This window comes from Nycticebus coucang, chromosome 12, assembly GCF_027406575.1.
Source record: "Nycticebus coucang isolate mNycCou1 chromosome 12, mNycCou1.pri, whole genome shotgun sequence".
In the NCBI taxonomy this organism is placed as follows: Eukaryota; Metazoa; Chordata; class Mammalia; order Primates; family Lorisidae; genus Nycticebus; species Nycticebus coucang.
Window position 1 is genome coordinate 56,348,536 of NC_069791.1, and position 23,506 is coordinate 56,372,041.

At 47.7% G+C, this 23,506-nt stretch overlaps 1 protein-coding gene across 4 annotated transcripts in view; it reads left to right on the forward strand.

The window, feature by feature from the left end:
* CRACR2A (calcium release activated channel regulator 2A) overlaps window positions 1–23,477 on the forward strand; it is a 195,130-nt gene extending 171,653 nt beyond the window's left edge. For all 4 annotated transcript variants that reach the window (XM_053555623.1, XM_053555621.1, XM_053555624.1 and 1 more), the window contains 6 exons: window positions 191–323; window positions 5,590–5,671; window positions 5,755–5,869; window positions 13,770–13,871; window positions 16,122–16,198; window positions 17,778–23,477. In XM_053555623.1, the coding sequence (XP_053411598.1) occupies window positions 191–323; window positions 5,590–5,671; window positions 5,755–5,869; window positions 13,770–13,871; window positions 16,122–16,198; window positions 17,778–17,862 (594 nt within the window). In that variant the 3' untranslated portion in view covers window positions 17,863–23,477. The remainder of the gene's footprint in view (window positions 1–190; window positions 324–5,589; window positions 5,672–5,754; window positions 5,870–13,769; window positions 13,872–16,121; window positions 16,199–17,777) is intronic.
* The last annotated feature ends 29 nt before the right edge of the window (window positions 23,478–23,506 follow it).

Genomic DNA, 23,506 nt, shown 5'->3' on the forward strand with positions numbered 1-23,506 from the left:
GCCCAGGGAGGCTATTCCTCCCATCCTACAGGTGCTAGAAGCAGCCTCAACACCCAGCCATACTAATCGCCTTCTGCGGCTGCTGTCACCTCCTTGATGTTAGTCTGGAGGCCTGTCCCCACCCTCCTGTGGCCAGAGCCGGGGCTCGTGACCATGCCCAGGGGTTGGCCAAACTGTCTGCTATCCTTAGGAGGAGAGCGCTCCCTCCACCCCTGACCGGCTCTTCAAGATTGTGTTCGTGGGCAATTCTGCGGTGGGGAAGACATCCTTCCTGAGGAGGTTCTGTGAGGACCGGTTCTCTCCTGGCATGGTGGCCACTGTGGGTAAGTCCTTGTCCCTCAAGTTGGTCCTAGGCCCACCTCTGGGAAGGGAAGATGGGAAGTAAGAGGCCCAGGCTGGTACAGACACTCGTATCTGCTTCGTTCATGAGGGAGCCTGGGAAAGGCAGGAGAAGCTCACTTTCCGGCACACCCCTAGTTGCTAAGCTCATTCTTTGTGTGGTGGGACCCCTGATTGCTTTGTCAAGCCAGCACTGGGTTTATAGAGCTAAAGTTGGCAGAGGTAGATTTGAAGCCTTTCCTCCACTTGCACTCCCCTCCCCCACTCACTCCTCTCCACTGTCTGCAGGGCCCTGGATCCTTATGCTCCCCCAGGACTGAGTAGGACTCCTCCTGAGCCTCCCGGCTGGCTACTACATCCCCCTGCCTTCCTCATGGCCTGCTACTTCCTCCCTTGCCCCTCTCTCTGGGGCCATTCAGGGTAGGGAGGTATGGGGATAGTTCTCTGAACAGCTTCTTTTCCCCATCAAGTTTTACCTGTCCTAAGCCTGCTGGATGACAGCTGGAGTTAATCACAGAAGCTCATCAGGCTCAGAGATAAATGACAATCATGGCTTAATGTGTTCTCAATCTTGGAGGATATTTTATTTGATCCCTTCACCTAGAGTTGCACATTGCACTGGAATATGAGGCAAGACCAAGAGCAGATGGATCTTTTCACTTCAACCAAGTTGAATCACTCAACCAAAAATAAACACAGTGAGTGCCTATTTCACCCAGCTGATAAGTCAACTATACTTGAAAACATATAATCCAGTGGTTCTCAACCTTCCTAATGCCGCGATATATTGTCATTGTTACAGAGGGATCACGACCCACAGGTTGAGAACCGCTGATATAATCTGAGTATTTCCCAAGAGCTTTCATAGTAATCATTTCAATTTATATTCATAATCCTGGGGAACAGGTGTTGTTATTAGCCTAATAGATCAGGCAGCTGAGGTTAAGGGGCTTGTCCACCCTCCCATCAGCTGGCTAGAGCTGACTCCTGCCGCCCATCCCACAGTATCCCTAAGAACACTGAGTTGTATACACGTAATGCCCAATGGGAGGTGGGCCCAGGTTGGTGCAGGAGAGGAGGTTGTAGAAGTGCCTTATATCATCAGAAATCCTGGCTCTTCATCCCAGCCCCACCACTGACCAGCTGTGTAACCTCAAGAGAATATGATTTTTCTTTGGGCTCTAGTTTTCTCTAATATAAGGAATGAGAGAGTTGGATTGCATACCCCAAGATTGCTTCCAAACTCAGGTCTCTGACCAGACCATCTTTGACCTTTGGCTGTCTGACCAGCTGCTTCTACAGGACAAACTTCCCATGCTCAGAGTGCTGCCTGGGGAATCTCCATTTCCTTTCTCTTATCCTAAACTGCCCTATCAACATTTCTCCTTTCATGGGTCTCCCCCACATGTGTCAGGTGTCCCATCCTTACCATCGGGAACATCCTTCCATGCCCTCCCTCTTCCCCACTCCACCCAAAGACTGAGAGCATTCCAAGACAAAAAAAAAAAAAAAAAATGGGACCCTGATGGGAACAAGGACAGGACCTGTGAACCAAGGCCAGAAGAGCCTGGCCTTGTGTGGCGTGAGTGAGCAGCAGCTGGGAGCGAGCTGAGCATGGTGATTCTGGTGGCACAGGAGGGAGACTCACTTCCCTGGAGGCCCTCAGTCACAGCTCTAGCACAGGCCTGCAGGCGTCAGTGGCACTGATGCCCAGACCTCAGGCCCTCAAAGCGTGTCCCCAAAGTTCGTGCATGTGGTGTGCTTCTCCTGACAATGAGATCAGGGTCCGTTCACATTTCCAGTTTGTGCCCCTGAGATTCAGGGCTCTGAAAATCAGACTAATTTGCACTTCCCAGGAGGCCAATTATGAAACACCTACAATTTAGAAGAAGAAAAAATAACCCAAAGGTTCCAAATCAGGATGCCCTTCATCACACGCTCAACACTCGCTGGAGCAGCAGATCATATTAGCTTCCTTGCCATGCAACTGGCCTTGCTCTGGGACACATGTCAGTAAGCGGATATCACACCAGCCTGCAAATCTCTCCCTCTATATAACAGCCACAGAGTCACAGCCCCCTGAGCCCAAAGCAGCCCAGCCCCAGATCAGGGCTCTGCCCAGTCTGTGGTGGAGGGCAGCAGCCCCTGGACCCCAGAGGCAGGGCTCCATCATCAGAGGGCCTCACTAACTTCCTGGCTCCTGCTCCCTCACAAGTATATGGTTTGTGCTGGACCCTTGGCTTGTGTGTTACGTGAGTTGCTGCACTGCCACTGTGGACTCGGGGTGTGCTGCCTGCCCCCTCTTACAAGCCTGCTCCTTCACAAGCAGGTCCTTGGGCATTCTGGAAATATCACATGATGGTTTCTGATGAACACTGGAGCTGGAAGGAACCTTGGAAATAGTCTATTCACATCCTCTCATTTTATGAGTGAGAAAATTGAGGTCTACAATGAGCCTGACTAGTAGAGTTAAGTAAAGTTCTCTAGAACCCAGGACTCCAAATCCAGTGCTCTTTTCACTACTACACAGTGGTTCACAACACCACCATCACCACCACCCCAACTTTAAACCTCAGGCCAGAACCCAAGATGTTTCTTCCAAGGCTGTTCTCAAAAGAATGGCCTCTGTCCTTTCTTGACCACTAGTCTGAGTTCTGCAGAGACCCCAAGGGATTTTCTCCAGGACAGCTTGGTCGCACTTCCTGCCCCCACATCCCTCCTGACAGCATGGGCCTATCTTCTAGGGGAAGGTTAACATCACCTTCCTGGAGACCAGCAGCCCAGCTCTAACCCATACCATGGCCCCCAAACAGTCCCCAGGGGTGGTGGCCCTTAACTTAGCCATCACTCAGGAGCCAGTTAGGATGCAAGAGAAGGGTCACCTCGTGTGATCTGTGAATGCTATGGGAGCTTAGAGAGCAGAAGCACCCAGCTTAGCCCCTTGAAAGCTCCAACCTCACTTCAGTCTGGGGCAGTGGTTCTCAACCTTCCTAATGCCATGATGTATTTTCATTTTTACAAAGGGGTTGCGACCCACAGGTTGAGAACTGCTGGTCTAGAGATAAGGGAAGTGAACCCCAAAATTAAAGGAAGTAATGTCATCAAGGCCATGTGGCTGGTCAGTAGCAGAGCTCAGACAGGGACATAGAACACCAGCTTCCTGACTCCTGGGATTTTAAAACTGGTGATCTGAAAACCAATTTCATTCCAGCCACATTATTCTGTGCTGCTGCTGCTTCTGCTGGACCCTGGTGTTTCCCGACCTCGTGTTTCCACGTGCTGCCTCTCCCTCCTCTCCGCCCTGTGTTCTCCTGATGTCCTTCACACCCAGCCCCCGTCAGCGTGTGCAATGGGGAGTCTCGCCAAGAGCATCACAGCCCAGAACACATTTTTCCAGCATTCCTGTGCCCGCAAGGCTCCCTGCAAGACTCAGCTATCCATCCTCCAGCAAAGCACCTCGCCAGTAAGGTAGACAGGAATGCTGAAGACAGTCAGGACCCAGCCACCCCAGCAGCACCCCTGCCCCTCTGTCTGCAAGCCGTGCCAGAAGCAAAGGGCTATGTCCTCAGGAGATTGGGCCCCACTGGCTGGTTTCAGATCTGGACCTGGAGGGATTGACCATGGTGGACTTTTTCCTGAGTTGTTAACAAAACAGGCATCCCCTTTTGTCTCCTGGAGCACAGATCAGGGAAGCCCCTCTGCTTTTAGCCGGGAAGAAAACGCACGCTCAGGTTCAGCTCCCAGCTGTTATAATCTGTTTAGCTGAGAGCACTTGGCCTGGGCTTTCTAGGTGAAATGAAACTGCTGATGTCCGGTGTTGTGTGTACTGTCATACCAGGGGCAGGGAGCTCAGAGCTGGCTTTGCAGTGCCCACGGCTGCTAGTGACCACTCTCAACTCCTGCTTCCTCATCTCTCAGTGGTGTGTTTGTGTCTGTGTGTGCGTGCTTGTGCGCACAGATAACATTTCTCCTGGATGTCATGGGGACACTGAAGAAGGAAATATAAAGTGTCAACCAATGAGAGAAATCACTCCTTTTATCCACTCCTCTCTCTGCCCTTGCCTGTGAAGCAAAGGGCCTCTTGACTCCCTTCTGGTCCTGACATTCTAGAAATGGATGATCCTCCCACCTCTCCTCCACTCCCAGGTCCTTAATGCACTAGCCTTTGCCTGGCTGCAGTGGCTGAAACGACCTTCTCCACTTCCCGCCTCTTGGTTATCTGCTCGGTCTCCTCCGTCTCCATCTGTCCACGCTGCTGGTGCTGCTCCCCGTCCTCAGCCCTCCAGGGCAAGGACCTCAGAGGCCTTTCTGAAGGTCGGAGGAGATGCCCTAAAGTTCTCAGGTCCAATGTGTTAAGGAGGGAGGATTTTGCAGCATCTTTATGCATTTGTGAACATTCTTACAGAATGCCAGAGAGAGGAATGTCTGCATCAAAACACCTGCTTTAGGGGCCTCGTCTCTGAGGGCTGCCGTGGGGCACAGAATGCATTTCACTGTTTCAGCTCTCTGGGGCTGATGGGCCCAGGGGTAGATTAGGAGTTTTAAACCCATCTCAAGTGAGCCTGGCCTTTCCTTCCCGCGCTCCCCGTTCTGCTCTAACCCTTCCTCTGCACCTCCCCCACTCTGGTTGCTCCTCCCCTTCTTGGTTCCCCCTCCTCCTCCACATGCTTTTGAATTGGCTGATGTATGACCCACCCCCTCAGGAAATTTGAATTTTATTAGGGGAATTTTGAAAGGATAGAGAGAGAGAGAAAGGAAAGAAAGGGTGAAGGAGAGAAGGAAAGAAGGAGGGAAGGAGGGAGGGAATAAAGAAATCTGAGGACAGTCTTTCCTCTTCCTCCATCTTCCCAGTGAAGAATAAATTCATGAATAGTAACAATCATCTTGGTGTTAGTGTGTTGCTTTATGTGTGTGATCTGAGCTGATCCTTTTACACTATAGTATGCCTCATGTAGTGTAGGAGAAGTATGGATTACCTTACAGTGAAGAGGCGGTAGTTCAACAAAGCTAAGTGATTTGATTAAGGTCCCACAGCCAATAAATGGCAGAGACGGGATCAGAACTCAGGTCTAACACGTCTCTGTCTAGTTCTCTGTCTGTGTCCCCACGTTCCCTCCCAGGAGCTGCACAGGGAGGGCTGTTACCCTGGGCCTGATGTGATTCCAGACATGTTGCAAGCATCATTTCCCAACTTAGAAATGAGGTGCCTCTGGCCCAGGGCGGCCCTGACAGGCCCATTCCACCTTACAGGCATCGATTACCAAGTGAAGACAGTGAATGTAGATGACTCTCAGGTAGCCCTGCAGCTGTGGGACACGGCTGGCCAAGAGAGGTGAGGAGCTGCCCCTGAACTCCTGGGCTGCAGAGGGAAGGCCACCCACCCCTGACCCCTGACCCCTGGCCCTTTGGTGGCAGGTATCGTTGCATCACCCAGCAGTTCTTCAGAAAGGTCGATGGTGTCATCGTCATGTATGACCTCACAGCCAAGCAGTCGTTCCTGTCTGTGCGGCAGTGGCTGAGCAGTGTGGAGGTGAGCTGGCTTCCTGGGACGCTTGTGCTTAACCGTTGCTTACCTCTTCTTCTCGGCCCGTTCCCACCCAGGCCTCTGCACTCTCAAACCTCATTCAGAACTCACCTTCTCCAAACAACCAATTCAGCTGAGTTCCGAGCACCAGGCCAGTTACTGCACATCCGGAAGTAAACAAGACAGACACTGTCCCTACCCTCATAGGAAGAGGGGACATGAAAAATATAGATTACACTAGTAATTGTGTCACAATGGTATTTTATGAGTGAGTGAGTTTGGGTGGGGAAAAGGGCACCAAGTGGAATGTCAAGAGAAATAATTATCTAGAATGAGTCCCCACTGAATTCTAACCTCAGTCTCGCCACCACTTCCCTATCCCATGGAGCTTTCTAGCCCCAGTGGGCTCAGCTGTGCCCTGCTTAGGAGCCACACCATGCAGGGTCTGGGGGCTCCTGTCACAGCCTTTCTCGCAAGGTGGGGTTGATCCACCAATGTGAGGGCTCCAAGCTCACCCCAAGACCAAGGGTCTTAGCAGGGCCCAAGAGCAACTGGGTTCCCTTTGCCTTCTGAATTATCTCTAAGACTCTACATTCTTGAATCCTACTGGCAATATTTTGCTTTGCAAGTACTTTTTACTGCTGCTACCTGCCTGTTCTTCTGCCACTCTGATGCAGGCTTCTCAAGGACAAGGGCAGTGTGGACAAGCCACTTACTGCTTTTCACAGGCCCTCAGCTGATTCTCTCACAAAACAATTGAGTAGGATGTCCCAACCCCTTCTGCCAGCAGGATTCATCATCTGTTCATAGATTGGTTCAAAATGCTGCCGGGCACAATCCTAGGGCCTGGGATTCTATAATAGTAGTGAATAAAAGAGCCAAAGCTCCTGCTCTCACGGAGCTGACACTCAACCCTCTGCTCCGTGCCCATAAGATCTAGCATCCTCCCGTCACTTACTTATCACACTGCTGCAAATCACATGTTTACCAGCCTGTGTGCCCTGTTGAACTCTGCGCCTCCTGAGAACAGAAGTTGCATCTTTGTCACTGTAACCCCGTGCTTGGCAGCTGTTGGGTGGACGCGTGGATACCATGTCTCTGTGGAGGCAGAACACTAGACCTGTCAATTTCCTCATCCCTTTTGGCCCTAAAAGCTATGATTCCTTCCATTCAAATCTGTTTCTCTTAGAATTTTACTGCCTAAACCACTCCCTTTCGCCACTGTTAATCTGCATCCTTCTAATTACCAAGAAAAATACAGAACAGAATGCAAGCCAGATTCAAGGGGTTCTCAGAAATTTGCTTAATCCAAAGTATTACATAAAATTTATTTAATCCAAATTATTACACAAAATTTACCGTGACTAATTCGCAACTGAGAAAATGTAAGTTTTGAAGCCTAGTGGATTATCTGTACACCAACCTGGTAATGGAACTAAACGGTATGAGTAAATCTGACGATAATTCTTATTTAAACTTCAGAATTTATGATCTGATTTTTTTTCTTTATTTCCGTTTTGTTGTTGTTAGCAGCAGCAACAGCTGATTTGTCTTCCTTACAGAGGTTAAGGACCAGGAGACACTTTAGAGATTACCTATTTCAGTGGTATCTAGAGTTCCTTCCTTGGAGCCCTGGAATCAAATTGATATTCCCCGGGGATTGGAGTGGACAGGGAAAGGTATGGTGGTCACAGTTCTGGGTCCCTCACCCCACTGTCTCAGTCAGAGCTGTCCTGCTCATTTCGGCTTTATATTTTGGGGGTCCAGGTACAATTTTGTTGGACAAAAGGGTTTCCCTTTGAAAATCACCCAGCTAGGGCAGTGCCTGTGACTCAGTGGGTAGGGCACCGGCCCCGTATACCGAGGGTGGTAGGTTCAAACCCGGCCCCAGCCAGCTAAAAAACAGCAGTGGCAACTGCAACAAAAAATAGCCGGGCGTTGTGGTGGGCACCTGTGGTCCCAGCTACTCGGGAGGCTGAGGCAAGAGAATCGCTTAAGCCCAAGAGTTGAAGGTTGCTGTTCACTGTGACGCCATGGCACTCTACCAAGGGCGACAGAGTGAGACTCTGTCTCAAAAAAGAAAGAAAAAAGAAAACTACCCATCTAGTGCAGTCATCTCATTCAAAAGTGAAGAGATCAAAGCCTTAACTTCTCCAGGGTCACCTGCTCTTTTCCCTGCCACAGACATTTAATTATGCCCAAATATCCCAATTTTGGTGTATACCAGAGCTGGGCAGCAGAAGTCCAAGTGGTCTGGGATTAATGCGAATGGATGGAGATAATTTTATGGTACTATGCTCCCTGCCATCATTAAGGAGTGTAATTTCTAAGGCTCTTGTTTTGCACAGATAGCCTTAGATCTAGCAGGAGAGGTGGAACTTCAGGTTGAATTTGGAGGTGGAGGTGCAGAAATTGCAGAAGGCTATCATCGCAGCTTGAAGTATGAGTCAGGCTCCAGATATGTTCCTCTGTGGGATGGGGCTGAAAAGCATCATAGCAGGTGGCTGGTAAGGTGCCCATGGAGGCCTTGGTGTATCTGTGGGCTCAGAAGGCTGGGATGAGATGGTGAATCCATATGTGGTTAACTCAGAATTGTCTGTGTGTAGACGGGACTTTTCTGTATAATTTGTAGTTTGGGTTTTTTCTTTTTTTACAATTTTAGCAGAAGATACAGTTAAACTATAAATGATGACTCTAAACCTAAATGAACTTCAGGATCATCTGTAGAGCTCTAAACAAAACAGAGGCCAAGTCTTCGCTCTCAGATATAATGATGCAAGGCATGGGGAAAAAAATCAACAGCTTCCCAGGAGAGGGTTTGATTCTCAACCACCAGAGTTCCCAGACTAAACAAGTGCTTCTCAAACTCTTACCACAGGAGGCAGCCTCCAGATCCTGTTAAAGTGCAGGCTGAGATCCAGCAGGGCTGAGCTGGGGTCTGAGATTCTGCATGTCTAACAAGTTTTCAGGGATGCTGATGCTGCTATCCCGGGGACCACCCTTTCAGTAGCAAGGCCCTGCATCATTTTCAAGGACATCTGTAATCCTTCACCAAGAACTTAATAAGCATCTACGGCACATCCGGCGCACAGTAGGCCCTCTGGAGGACTCCGTGTGGTTCACCAGGAAATGTGTGCAGTTCAGTGGCAGAGGGTGTCAGGAGCACGTGCAGGAGGCTGCGCCAAACGGCCGCGTGTGTGCTAAAGGTGTGGAAGAGTGGTATCATGAATGCAGTCATTCTCCAGATTCTTGAAAAGCTAAGTCATTCTGCCTTGGCAACCAGCAATCAGAGGTGTCAGGTGATAGATTAAAACTTGACACCTAATTTGATCTGAAGAGAACTGAAAATAATAAGTACTTTATATTTGCGGAGCGCCTTATTTTTCCAAAGAGCTCTGAGTACTTTACCAACTCCCTCGCCTGGAGAAGGGAGGGTGGAGGGGGAGCTTTAATAACAGACTTCAAGGTTCAGTCTTTTCATTAGGTGTGTGGTGGCCAGCTGTTCTCAGCGCCCCTTCCTCCCTCCATCTGAGAAGCAACACAAGACAACAGGGCTTTGCATACGTGCCCTCTGCAGTACCCGGGAAGGATGGACTGGGGAAGGGGGTGTGTGGGACAGGAGTGCATGCTGGGGGGAGGCAGTGGAGCTCCCTGAAAAGAATTTCTTACCATCCCAGTTCAGCCACTTCCTGGTGGTAACACTTTGGCCAACTGCTCAATGAAGGAGTGGACCAAACGCTCTGAAAGTGGACCAAAGCCCTCAGTTCTACAGTGTATGGCATTTGACTCTCCCAGCAGGGCCAGGATGGAGCAGGAGTGCGTATGGATGGGTGGACCCTGGGGGATCCCTTCTAGCCCAGAGAGAACCAAAACTCTTTGGTATAAGAGAACATCTGCCCTGCCTGATGAGATGGAAAGTCCTGCTGTCACCATGTCCTCTACCCCTCCCAGCTGAGCTGCTTTACCTTGCCTGCAGGCCTTCCGCATCTGGGGCTCACACAGGGCCCAGACTCACTCTGAGCTGTTTCTCCCAGGTACCTTATGGAGAGCGATCAAAGTTAGTCATTCCTGCCAATTCAGCATTCCCAATCCTTCCCTGTACTCCCTTTTAACCACTTCCATTGAGTGAAACTGGTTTAACCACTGCAATCTGGAGAAGAAACTAGTCAAGTTCTCAGGGCCCCATGTTTGACCATAGGGCAACTGGACATTGGAAGATTTGGCACCTATATCAGGAAGAGAAAAGAGAATTTGATACCAGCCTGTATGGGCTGGTATTTCCCCCAGATGTAGACTGTTGGTCCTCAATATCTGTAGTCCTGGGACACTGCACTTCTTGTTTAAATCCTTTTGTCATTCTGATAGCACTACACTGTTAGCCTGGAAGTCAGGGAAGTAAAGGACCAGTCTCTGAGCTGGAAAAAAACTTGGAGATGAAGCTAATGCAACACTTTGTTTCATAGATAAGAAAAGCTAAGATAGAAAAGGAGGAAGTGACTTGTCTGAAGGAACCCACAGTTTGTCAGTAACGCAGCCAGATCTAGAATCTAGGGCTTTGCCACTGCATGGTGCTTCTGTCTTATCCCAGGCTCCATGACTGGGATCTGCTACTGAAAAATAGGTGTTCAATTCTTTTTCAGTCCTTCTTGCTTCTGTCTCAAAGCAGAATAGTTCTTCAGCTCAAGGGGGGCTGGCCCACTTCCCTCTTCCTTCCTGGGCTGCTAGCTAAATCTCTTTCTGTGATCTTTGTCATTGGTGACAATGTGCAGCATGGAGCAAAAAATAGCAGTTTGATTTTTTTTTTTCCCATGTTCCAAGTTGAGCTTGAAGTGCTGGCAGTTTAAAACGAACTACACAAATAAATCTTGTTTTGACTCATAGTCCAGGGGGTGGATAAATATGGAAACCCCCAAGATATAATTTTGCAGTCATTTTTTTCTTAGCATAACTGCATGCTTTAATGTGCTGAGAAATTTTTTTGTTCTGGCTCCAGAGAAATAGCAGCACTATCCCAGCTAAGTGCTTTTTCATGCCTCCCAGCAAATAGATATTAAAACACACAGACACACACACACAACCAACCAAACCCTACAGCTGCACATTCTGAGCTGAATGCCAATCCTCTGCTCCAAGTTGACAGCTCTTGTTATTTAAAGTCAGAGATGGGTGATCTTTTGAATTTCAACAAGTCTGTCTCCCAACAAGCTCAAGTTCAGAGAAAGGCAGCTAAGATGATTAAAGATCTAGGGAGAGTTCTCTGTTAAAGGATCGCAGAACAGAAACTGGCTTTAGACGAGAGACACAGAGAGGAGGCTCATCCAAGCTAAGTCACGTGGAAAGATGGAGGCAGAACCAGGGCACAGCTCACTTCTCCGAAGGAGAGATTGTGTGCCCAGCAAAGAAGCTGAGATGTCGTCACCCTTACCTGTCATGCCTGTGGGATTTTTAGCAATATTAACCAAGGAGGTTGCTGGACCTGAGACTTGTTCACCATCCCCAGTGGCTTGAAGGAGGTGCACTTTGGACTTTGAAAAGGAAGAGTTGCTTCATATGGTGGCTAATTATGAGCATCTTTGTGCCATGTAGTACACAGGCTAAAAACCTAGCTAGGTATGAGGAAGGGACAAGTTTGGGCAATGGTTCAAGACTTCATGGTGCCAAAGTCAGAAAAGACTGCAAGATGTCAGAGGCTAATCTTGGGCCAGAGTGACGATGATTGACTGCCCCTGATAGCTCACTCCCTCTGTTCTCATTTTTTTTTTTTCTTTTTTCTTTCTTTCTCTCTCTTGGGTCAAATCTTAGGAGATGGGCCTAACTCTCCTTTATCAGCGGCAGGCCAGGGCCCATGCAAGTGAGCACATTCTCCAGACTGGCTCCTTCTAAGCTCCTTTATTTGTATATCCAGGAATTGCTTTAAAAAAAAAAATAATGAAAGAAAGAAGACTGCCCCTTCTTTCCCCAGGGACAGCACCGCCGTTTGTGGTACATAGGGTCCAGATGTTGGGCTTATGACTCATTTCCTACCTCATCCACCATCCACCCATATCCACCATCCACCCATTCCAAATAACAACAAAATCCGGGTTAGAATTCTGCTCTGGGATTTCAAGTCTGATGCTCATATTTTCAGAGTTTCCATGTCAAGAAATCCCACAAGGCTTAGTCATTCCTCACACATAAGTCTACAAATATCTCTCTCTGCTGTGCTCTAAACAGCAAGCTGTTTGGCCCATTTCCCTGCTTCCTCCTCTTTTCTTCCTTTTCTGTGAAAAACTCTTCACATGAGTATTTCGTGGCACAGCACAGACAAGGGGGTATTCTCATTAACTAGTGCTGTGGCTAATAGGGAGCCACAGAATTCTGTAGAAACCCCCTCAAGGGGGTTTCTCACTTTCAAGTAATTGCAATATGACACAATCCAGTTAGTATACATCAACTAGTGTCCAGAATTTAATCTATTTTTGATGGGTCGGAAAACATTGGAAGATCAACTTATAGGGCCTTCAAGTCATCATTACGAACATTAATTACCGTCTTACCAAGAGATATCATCGTTACAGAGTTCTAGTTAATAAGATACAAAGTAGCAGAGATTTGACTGGAAAAAGGAATCTAGAGAAAAGGATTAGAAAACCAGGGGCTCACATGCTAAAGAGTCCTCAGAATTCAGTGCCTTTGTTGATGAATGTTCTTTTGGATTCTCTGAGCCTTAACTTTCTCATTTAATGAAGGAGAATTTTTTTCCACTACTGAACTGTAATTTAAATGAATGTGCAGATTAAGGAAACATGAAGGCTTCATTTCAGATGTAACTTCATATAAACTTAAAATAGGTGTCCCCATCAGATGGACTGTAGGCATTTGAACTGCGGCGGTAAAGTAGCTGAAGTGTTGGCAGAAGCATGACTGCTGTTTATTACAGCTTCTGTTAGCCCACGGCCCCCTCTTGCCTTAGCTGCAATGAGTAACTATTTGTTACCAAATTATGATTAAAAGCCCCTAATTAAATATTTCAAAAGTGAAAATAAAAGCTTTCCTACATGTGAACATTTCCTTATCTACTCGCTGAATATCCGTGCACCCCGGGCCCTTTGACCACACTCAAGGGAAGCGTGTGTTGGGTCCCCTGTCACAGGGGAGGGGAGGAGACCAGGATGCAGGCCCCTGGCTAATATTCTGTAGACATTGGAGGAATAAATGGGGTGACACTTTGAATAAGCCTCTGACTATTGGCCCCAAAACCACAGCTGCTCTGGCCACACAATTCTTCCTCGCACAGGGCTTTCTTCAGAGCCGAAGCATCCAGTGGCAGGGATCTGTGGTGCCCACGTCCAGCCAGGCACATGACAGTCATGTGGGGAGCACTGTGGGCTCAGGACTGTGCAGCAGATTCGGGTTCAACCCACTGGGAGCTTATGTGCCAATGTGAGGCCTCTGGAGATGCTGTTGCTAACAAAGCAGCTTCCAAAGCACGGTGCGTTAACACCCTCGGTCTGTCAGATGAAATCTGGTCACTTAGGAATGCCTTCAGGGTGCTGTAAGCCCTGGCAAAGGACACACAGTCCATCAGCGTCACCTGTCCCTGCTACCTGCTTACCGTACACCCTGTGGGCTTGCTGTTCTGTGCGGGGGTGGGGGTGGGGGGAGGTGTCAATCATGCCACAGCAGAGGACAAGGAGACACCTGGGGCAAGCCTCTGGCACCTTGCAGAAGCATAGTTAATGGAGGCTCCCAGAGAAGGTGGCCATCCCTCTCAGCTTTGGGGGTAACTCTATTATGGTCTGGCCTATTGTGGCAGCAGGAGTTAACTCAGGCCGGATGGCATCTGTCCAGCCACCACCATAGTTCTGCCCTCTGGGCTGCACTACGGCTGTTCCTCTCAGCTGCAGCATCATCTGTTCTGCAGGAGGCTGTGGGAGACCAGGTTCCTGTTCTTCTGCTGGGCAACAAACTGGACAACGAGAAGGAGCGGGAAGTGCCCCGGGGCCTCGGAGAGCAGCTCGCCAAGGTAAAGAGCAGATGAGCCCGGAACCTTCTCTGGAAGCCGTGTGGGGAGGAAGCACCTGGGCAAGCTGGGTGTCCCAGCACCACGGGAATGGCCCAGCTCCTGCGCACATTGGTCCTCCAATAGAAAGCCACAGACTGCAGGATGGAGTTGGTCAGGGACAACCAGGGTACAGGGGATTATCCTGAACCCTCTTCCTTAGAACTCAGAATTGTACATTCTGAGACAGTAAGAGGTTGTTTATTTCAATCCCCCTTCTGACACTTGAATCCCACCATCTGTATTTCTCCTTGATCGCCCTCAGGGATGAAGCACTCCCTTTCCGCAAGGCAGCGTGTTCTTTTTTGGCCCACTCTGTTAAAGAGTTTATCCTTTCCATCAAGATTGAGCCTCAAAGCCTTTAACTCAAGATAAGTGCAGGAGATACACTAGAAAGCCTACTGTTAAAATAAGCATCAGTCCCCTTGCCTGGGAATGGAATCTGCGTACTTAATGGAAATCAGACAACAAAGCAGGGGCTCCCAGGCTCCTTCATCGCCTCAGCGTTTGGTTTTCATGGAACTGTATGTGTGGGAGGAGGGGATTCTTACCAGCTCTATGGCTCTGTAATTCTTAATGTTCTACCCCTAAACAGCCGCTGCTGAGCTCAGACCCTGGGAAAATGAGCACGGCTGGTAAGATTCAAGGAAAAAGGAGCAAGACGGGCCTGCCAGGTTTCTTTGTGGAAGGTCCCTAAACTGTTCCATGTCCACAATTCCAAAGTCCAACAAGCTATGAAAACAAAAAGGGTGTTTGCTCTACATATGGCAGAAAAATCTGACCAGAAATGACATGAGGCAACCGATGGCCTTTACCTCACTTTGAGAGACTATTCAGATGTCTCACTGAAGAAAGACTAATATGTTTGGTCATGGAATGCTGTCCTAAATTCACTGAGAGTATTATATCATATGTAGCATACACATGTATTACTTCTCTCAAATTCAAAAAATTCTGAATTCCTAGCTGGGCGTTGTGGCAGGCGCCTGTAGTCCCAGCTACTTGGGAGGCTGAGTCAAGAGAATTGCCTAAGCCCAAGGATTTGGAGGTTGCTGTGAGCTGTGTGATGCCACGGCACTCTACCGAGGGCGATAAGGTGAGATTCTGTCTCTACAAAAAAAAAAAAAAAAAAAAATTCTGAATTCCAAAATACATCTGGAACCAAAGTCTTTGGCTAAGGAATTGAAGATCTATATTATTACTTTCCCATTTTATTTTTCATTTCTTTTTTTTTTTCTTTTTTTGAATGGGGCCAGTGAAAAAAACTGAAATTCAGGAGTTAGGTGATACATTCAATGATCCCAGAGCTCATCCGTGGTGAGGGCAGAACTTGAAGCTGAAAGCAAGCCCTGTCTTCCAGTTCTAAGTCCTATGCCCTTCTCTCCATCCTCTTCCCCCACCAATGCAGCCTCTACTCTTTGACAGACTGAACTGGAATCTAGGCCCAATAGAGTGTGGACAGGGAGAGATGAGCCTGGGGGGCAGGGTAGAGAGGGAGTATGGTGCTGGGCCTGCAATGCGGGATAGGGAAGCTAGCAGAGTCTCCTGAGCCCGCCACAGCAGCCCCACTCCCCACAGGGCAACGGCCTCCAGGAGAGACCATCTAAAAGCAAGGGCTCCCTGCCGTCAGCACGGTGGGCAGTGAAGCCAGTGATCTTTTAATGGAAGTGATAAATGGCATAGGATGAGTCTGAGCCTAGGGCACCCCCACCGTGCACACAGCACAGCCTCATCCTAATGAGGTGATGGACAGTCATCCTGGGCACTGCTGCTGACAGCCTGGGCAGCTACAGCCCCGAAGGCCCACACAATGCTAGTGTCCTGGGGAAAGGATACCACTAGAAAGCTCTGCCATTGACTAAACGTGTGCCCTCTCTAGCCTCAGTTTCCCTGCCTATGAAGTGGGAAGATATTAACTGGCCCGCCTTTGTGTCTTTGAGCACATCACAGGCTGTGTAAACAGGGAATAAGAATTCGCACACGCTTACACATTCAAGAGGCACTGAGACAGTGTGTGGTTTTGTTGTCTAACAGTTGTTACAGCTCACCTGGGAGGGGGTTAGATAGAAATCAGCCATGCATAGAGTGAGGAGGGGCCCCAGGAGGGCTGGGGGCCTGCAGGCAGATGCAGACAGGGTTTCCCACCACCCCACCCCCACAGCCCCCTCTTGCTCCCAGGGCTGTTGTTTTATTCCCTCTGTTTCGTGATTCTAGGAGAACAATCTGATCTTCTATGAATGCAGTGCCTATTCAGGTCACAACACCAAGGAGTCCCTGCTCCATCTAGCCAGGTAAAGAGACACACTGACCAGTAAAGGCTCTGTCTGATCCAGCCAGGCCAGCTGGGTGGGCCCAGTGTTTCCCTCACCCAGACCTCGCCTCTGGGCCCCCTTTCTCCCTGTCTGCCGAAGCACTCTGAGCATAGGCCGTGGGGGCCTAGGCCTTTGTGTGGGATTTCAGTGATCAGGGGCAACCTTCTGAAACATAGTGATAATAAGAAAGAAAGCATCCCTGCCTGTCGCCACCCCCTCCCCACCCCCCCAACTGCCGTCTTCTGAGTTATAAAGGCAGGCTGCCTTTTCCCAGGGATTCTCTTTTTAAATGCAAATTGTCTTGGGAAAGGTCAGATCACAGGGCTTGACACTAGCTAAATACCTTAGCAGGGATTCTGTGGCAGGCAGCTGGGAGCAAGAATGGGTTATAATATGGATTGGGGGAGGGGGGCAGGAAAAGTGAGAAGGGCTGTGATGGGGAGTCTGTCAGAGGTAACCAAGGTAATGGTGCTGAAAAGACCAGTCATGTGCAAAGACTGGCTCCTTGAGACTGCCTACACCAGAAGTTAAGACTACAGAAACACACTGGGACCCACTGTCAGTGCTTTGCATTCATTTCATTTCATCCATGCATCTAATACTTAACAGCGCCTGGTTTATGCTCAGCACTTGTTCTAGGGCATTTAAATATTTTTAGTTTAGTAATTAAGAACAACTCCTCTGTGCATGAGAGAGGTTATGGGCTTGTGGGGTACCCTGAGGAAAAGTTCTAGGCTTTTCTTTGCCACTGACTTCCTGGGCGAGTCATCCTACCTCTCTAAGCTTTGTTGGTTACCTGGAAACATCAATAGTACCTTCCTTCCCTGCCCACTCACAGGTGGTCGTGAGAATCAAAGGAGAGGCCTGTGGTGAAACGCTGCAAGGAGAAAGCAGAGCGGAGGGGCTTGCTTACCATCATTTTTAGTCCCTCACCTCCTACATTTAATCTGGAGCTGTGGCCACACATCATAGCCCTGAGTGGAGTTAACTAATGTATTTTGGGGCCTCTCCTCTGTGCCAGTTCCTGCAGTAGGCTGCAGAGACACAGAGACAGAAGACAGTCTCTGTCCCCGGGCAGCCCGTTGGCCAAGGACACAGCGTGAAAGGCGGGGGAAAGCCAGGAGGGAGAGGCCATAAGTTTGAAATTTTCAGTGGGTAATGGAGCTGTAACTTTGTAGAAAACAGGAAGGGGCTTTCTGGGAGAGGAGCTTTCTCTGGGGGCAATTACCTAACGCAGCACATTATGACTTGGGTCATGGGTTATGACAGAGGGATGTGGTTGGAGTGCTGTGTCAGGGGCACTTAGGCCAACCCAGAGGATCAGGGGAGGCTCCCCAGAGGAGGTGTCTTGAAGGATCTAGGCTGACGAAGCTCTCTGGCTTTACGGTCAGAGCCATGCACCTGCCCTGCCCAGGGGGCGATGCTCAGTACTCTCCCTGATGCCGTGGTGGGTTGTTTTTCTCTCCATCTTGCCCAAACGGAGAGTGGCTGCTCCAGCTGGTCATCTCCCAGGAGTAGCAGCCTCTCCACTAATGACACTATCCCTTCCCCTTCCCAGGTTTCTCAAGGAGCAAGAAGACACAGCAAGGAAGGACACCATTCAGGTCGGCCACCCTGCCAAGAAGAAATCCTGCTGTGGCTGACAGAAAGCCTCCAGGACTGTCCCCACCCAAGCCTGAGGTCACAAGGTGACCTGCGCACAGGCCCCTGAATGGATGCCACCCACCAAGGCCTGCCCAGACCTTTGTCCTTGTTGGTCACTCACCTCCCCAAAAAAGGAAGGGAAACACATTCAGTCAGGAGAGCTGCTCTTGGGGCACCTTGGAGTCTTGTCTCACTCTTCTCTGTCTAGACCCCAGATGCCTATCCCTTTTTTTATTGTTTTTTTTTTTTTTTTTTTTCTCCAGCTTGGTTTCCTGGGGCAAAGAAACAGGTGGGTTTTTCTAGAAAAGCTACCATGTGTCTTTTCCATCTCTCTTCTCCTTCCCTTGCCCTCAGGAGCACTGCCGTTGCCATGGCAACGATGCAAAGCCTGACTTGCTGCTTCCTGTAGGCCAAAGATACACCACTCAGGTGATGCAGGCACGGCTTGTCTAGCTTTGGCTCCTGTTCTCTGGAAGCCAAATGGCTGCTCTTGATACATGTTTCATGGACCTTGAGACACCTGAATCATTCAGTGAGGCAAACCAGGGCAGCCACATTCTAGTCCACCCTCCTCCCACCCTCTCTGCAGCACCAGGCCCACTGTATTTCACCCCTTGGGTTCTCTGCAATGGTGCCTTACAGAGAACCCACAGCCCTTCCTCCTCACCCCCACCTTCAACCCAGACTCCAAGGTGGATGGTGAGTGAAAAATGTATGCCTGGGGTTAGGGAGTAGGCTTACTTCCTACTTAACTTTGACTAAGAGATGAAAAGAAAACTGGTGGAAAAAACCATCTGCTGCTAAACAGAGCAACCATTTCTGGAGGGGATAAATAAGGTATATATAGCCATATAAAGCCATTTTCTAAATGTTTCTCAAAATAGCTCTTCGAAAAATCATACATGATGATTAACGGGGTAGATTGACATGCAGGCAGTGAGGCCCAACACGAGGTCCACAGTTACCGACTTCATTTTATTTTATTTTCCTTTATTCCAGAAAATTGTGTGTTTTTTTAAAAGTGGGGCTGTGATGGTGCTTTTGCTTGAAAAGTGAATGGAGAGTAGCCACTGTCTGCAGCACCCCTGTAACAGCAGCAGCACAGGGCACTTGGACAGAGAGCAAGATCTGGGTCCCCGGGGGCTCCCTATAGCAGGCGGTGATGAGTTCCCAGCCAGTTCTGGCACCACACTGGCTGTCAGGGCTTTCTTGCCCTGGGTGATAGGTTGGAGGAAAATATCACAAGATCACTGCTAATTACAAATTCTAGGACTGCTGACCCAGCTCCCGCAGGAAAATGGAAGTCCACACCCAAGTGGGGTATGCAGAGAGGGAGAGGGGCAGAAAATGTCCACAGGCCCCCAAGAAGATTCTTGAAGACAACCCATGCATAACTAAATGACGGGAGAAGCCACTTGCCAGAGCTCTTCCCAAAAGAGTCAGAGCCCCTACAGGTCACCAGGCAAGGGCCCGCCTCCTTGTTACAGACTTCTCTCTCTCATCCAGCACTTGCAGGGACCAGGGGGCCCCTGGAGGATGCTGAATGAAAACAAGGATGAGGCACCAGGAGGCACGCAGTGCTAGAACAAGCCAGCTCCTTCCTGGGCTTCCAAATAACCAGTAGAGTGAAGGTGGGTTTTTAATTCTTCAGGCTTTTCCTGCTGAGATGTTTGTGAGGACGTATTCACTTTCTAAGGAAGGCTAGCTCCTGAACTCCAGCCCAAAGTGAAAGAGAACTTCAAGGAAACTCCTTTCCCCTAGGAAAGGGCAGTGGTGGTGGTCTCATTAGTAGGGTGTGGCAGGAAGAGGGTATGCATGGGTCACCCAGAGGTGACCCCCCAATCTCCATGAGTGTGTTAAGAGCAGAGTGGAAGGCAGGGATGGCCATGCAAAAAGTAAACCAGCTCTCCTGCTTCTGACATGTAAAGAAATGGCAATTGACTATCCCTTGGGGTACCTAATCCCACAGGTGCCTTTATACCCAGCACCTTGTCCCTGGCTTGGGGCCACATTTTTCCTACAGAAGCAAGGCATGCAAGGTTTAGGGCAGGTGGGATGACCCTGGTGCCTGGCTTCGGGCATGTGGAGTAAATCCCATTGTTCTTAATAGGGCCAGGCAGGAAGGGCCTTTAGGCCTCTGCAGCTCTCTTCTCCACACTTAAAAAAGAACCCAGCATGGGAACTTCTGAGGGCCCCTCCTGTTCCTTTTAAGCTGCCATGTTGATCAGAGAGCCATCCCAGTGGCTGTCACCCTGGCACAGAGGCTTGCACAGAAACCTGGCTCTGTCCCATTGACATTGCTGCAGAGACCTTGAGCAGGTCCTTCACCAGGTTTCATGTTCTTCTGTAGATTGGAGCATTCAATATCTGCTTCACAAGGACAGTTTAAGTATTAAATAAAGTCGTGTAGATAAAGTAGTTAGTACAGTGCCCAGAACCTAAGAGGTGTAAATAGTAAGGATTGTTTTAGTTGTCAACACTTAAGTTGCTTCCCAGACCACTTGCCTGGTTTCACTTTCATATTTAGAAACAGTTAACATTTACTAAGCATCTACCCAGAACTGGGCACTTGGACAAACACACCTTGTTTATGCATCTGTTTGCCCAGCCCATTCACCTGGGTTCTGAGCTCATTTCCAGCCTTGCCATCTTTTTTCCCTGGTTTCCTGATCAGTGCCTGTTTCCTTCCAGTGCCTATTGCCAGACCTCAGCCCCCATCCACTCTCCCTCCCTCTCTACGGTTCTCCAGGACTCATACAGTAGCTCAGACTAGGTCACAGCTCCTGGGTATTCCCTATGAATGACCATAATTGTTGCCATGCCTGTCCCCCACCTGCTCCCCTGTTCTGACTCCTTCTACTTCTTCTGGAGTCAGCTGCTGCTCTCATCCCCAAGCTGCCAAATCAGGAACCTCATCACCCAACCAATGCCCTAGTCACTCTGCTCCTTATCGAGCATTTGTTTCCCTTCTCAGTCTCTTTGGGGATCTTTTTATTGCCCTGTGATACCCTAGCTTTATCTCTCCTGTAGCCTACTCTGTTCTTAAAACCTCCACCCAATGCTTGAACTCCCCACCTCTCTTCTTGGACTTCTCTCCTCCAAGCCCCTGGGCCCAGTCCAGGTCATAGCTGTACACTTTATCAAAAATGGCTCAACTCATTGTCTGTCACTAGCAGTCACTGCTCCAAAGGAGTTTTAAGCCAATTTCAGCTAAAGTATTAATAAAAATGGCAGCTTTGGGGCCATATTTACACCTTAAAAAAGGACACTAAGGGAGGTAAGCCTTTAACCCACAGGAATTAGTCCCTACTGGTAGGATATTAAGCACCAAAATGGGTCATGAGATAAAATATTTAGGACAGAGCTGCCTTCTCCTCTATTCCCCTCAGAGACCTCAATTTTCTTCATGTATTTATGGGCTTTATTGCTAGGTTCAAGTATATTTATAATTGTGATGTATTCTCTATAGATTGACTTTTTATCACTATAAAATGTCCTTTGTGTGTAGTAACAATTTTTGCCTTAAAGTCCATCATTAGTATAGCTGCTCCAGCCCTCTTTTTCTTGCTATTTGCATTGTGTATCTATTGCATCCTTTTACTTTCAAGCTATCTGTGCCTAAGAATCTAAAATGAGTCTCTTGTAGACAGAAAATTGTTGGGTCATGTTTTAAAATCTATTTTTCCAATCTCTTTTAGTTGGAAAATTTAATCCGTTTATATTTAATATAATTAAAGTAAGATTTGTATGCCATTTTGCTATTTCTTTTCTATACAGCTTTATCTTTTTTATTCCTCCTTTTATTCCTTTCATTACTGCCTTTTATGTTAAATATTTTATAGATTACCATTTTAGTCCTCTTATTTCATTTACTATATACCTTTTTTTTTTTTAGTTCAAATTAGTACAAGGGTACAAATTTTTAGGTTACATTGTTTTCAATTCTAAGGTAAAGTTGAAGTTGTAGTTGAGCCCTTCATCCAGGAGATATGCTGAACATCTTCACATTGTGCACATTAGGTGAGATCCTGCCAGTTGTACTATATACCTTCTTTTTGTTTGTTTGTTTTGGCAGTTGCCTTGGGGATTACCAATATCTCAATTTATAATAATCTGGAGTAATACCAATTTAATGGTATACAAAAAGATCACTCCTATGTAGTTCAATTCTCCCTTCCCTGATGTTATGTCACAAATTACTAATATGTTTTTATATACTTTGTTCTTACCAACTTACATTTATGATTATTGCTTTACACAGTTGTCCTGTAAACCAGATAGAAACAAAGGAAGCTATAAACAAAAAATAAATTCACATTGTCTTTTATATTTAGCTATGTAATTCCTTTACCAGTGCTCTTTGTTTCTTCTTATTAATTCAGATTACTATCTCATGCTTTTTCATTTTAGTCTGAAGTATCTCTTTAATATAGAGAATACTTTATAAGGCAGGCCTGTGAAAAACCCTCAGTGTCTGTTTATCTAGAAATGTCTTCATTTAACCTTCTTTTTTTTTATTGTTGGGGATTCATTGGGGTACAAGAAACCAGGTAACACTGATTGTATTTGTTAGGCAAAGTCCCTCTTGCAATCCTGTCTTGGCCCCAAAAGGTGTGGCACACACCAAGGCCCCAGCCCCTCCCTCCTTCCCTCTCTCTGCTCTTCCTTTCCCCACTCCTCCCTCCTTCTTTCTCTCTCTGCTCTCCCCTTCCCCCACCCCACCGTGTCCTTAATTGTCGTTAATTGTCTTCATATCAAAATTGAGTACATAGGATTCATGCTTCTCCATTCTTGTGATGCTTTACTAAGAATAATGTGTTCCACTTCCATCCAGGTATTTAACCTTCATTTTTAATAGATAGTTTTGCCAGATACAGAATTTTTGGTTGAGAGGGTCTTTTCTTTCAGCACTTTGTGCTGCCTCCCTGGCCTTTGTAGTTTCTAACATGAAGTCAGCTGTTCAGCTTATTGAGGATCCCTCGTGTCTCTTGCACTGCTTTTCTCTTTGTGCTTTCAACATTCTTTGGCTTTGAGCAGTTTGAATGTGATGTGTCCAGCTATGAATCTCTTTGAGTTTATCCTACTTGGGCTTTATTGAGCTTCTTGGGTAAATAGGTTAATCATTTTCATCAAATTTGGGAAGTTTTTGGTCATTATTTCTGTAAATATGCTTTCTATAATACCTCTTTCTTCTTCTTCTTTCCTTCCGGGACTCTCATTATGTGTATTTCGCATGTGTAATAGTGTCTCACAGGTTTCTGGGGCTCTATTCACTATTATTTTTCCATTTTTGTGTGTATTCCTCACACAAAATAGGTCAATCATCTCAATTGACCTATCTTCAAGTCCACTGATTCCTTCTTCTGCCTGCTCAAATATATTTTTGGACCTTCATTTCCATTATTGTACTTTTCAGCTCCAGAATTTCTATCTGATTCTTTAATTTCCCGTTCTTGATTCTGTTTAGTGAGACATTTTATCATACTTTCCTTTAGTTCTTTAGATATGATTGATTTCCTTTAAACATATGTAAAATGGTTTAGATTTACGGTTTCTAAGACATCCAATTGGTAGTCATCTGCCCTTGTACACAAATCAAGTTCTTGCCATCCCTGCTTCCATCCCTGCTTGCCATCCCTGCTT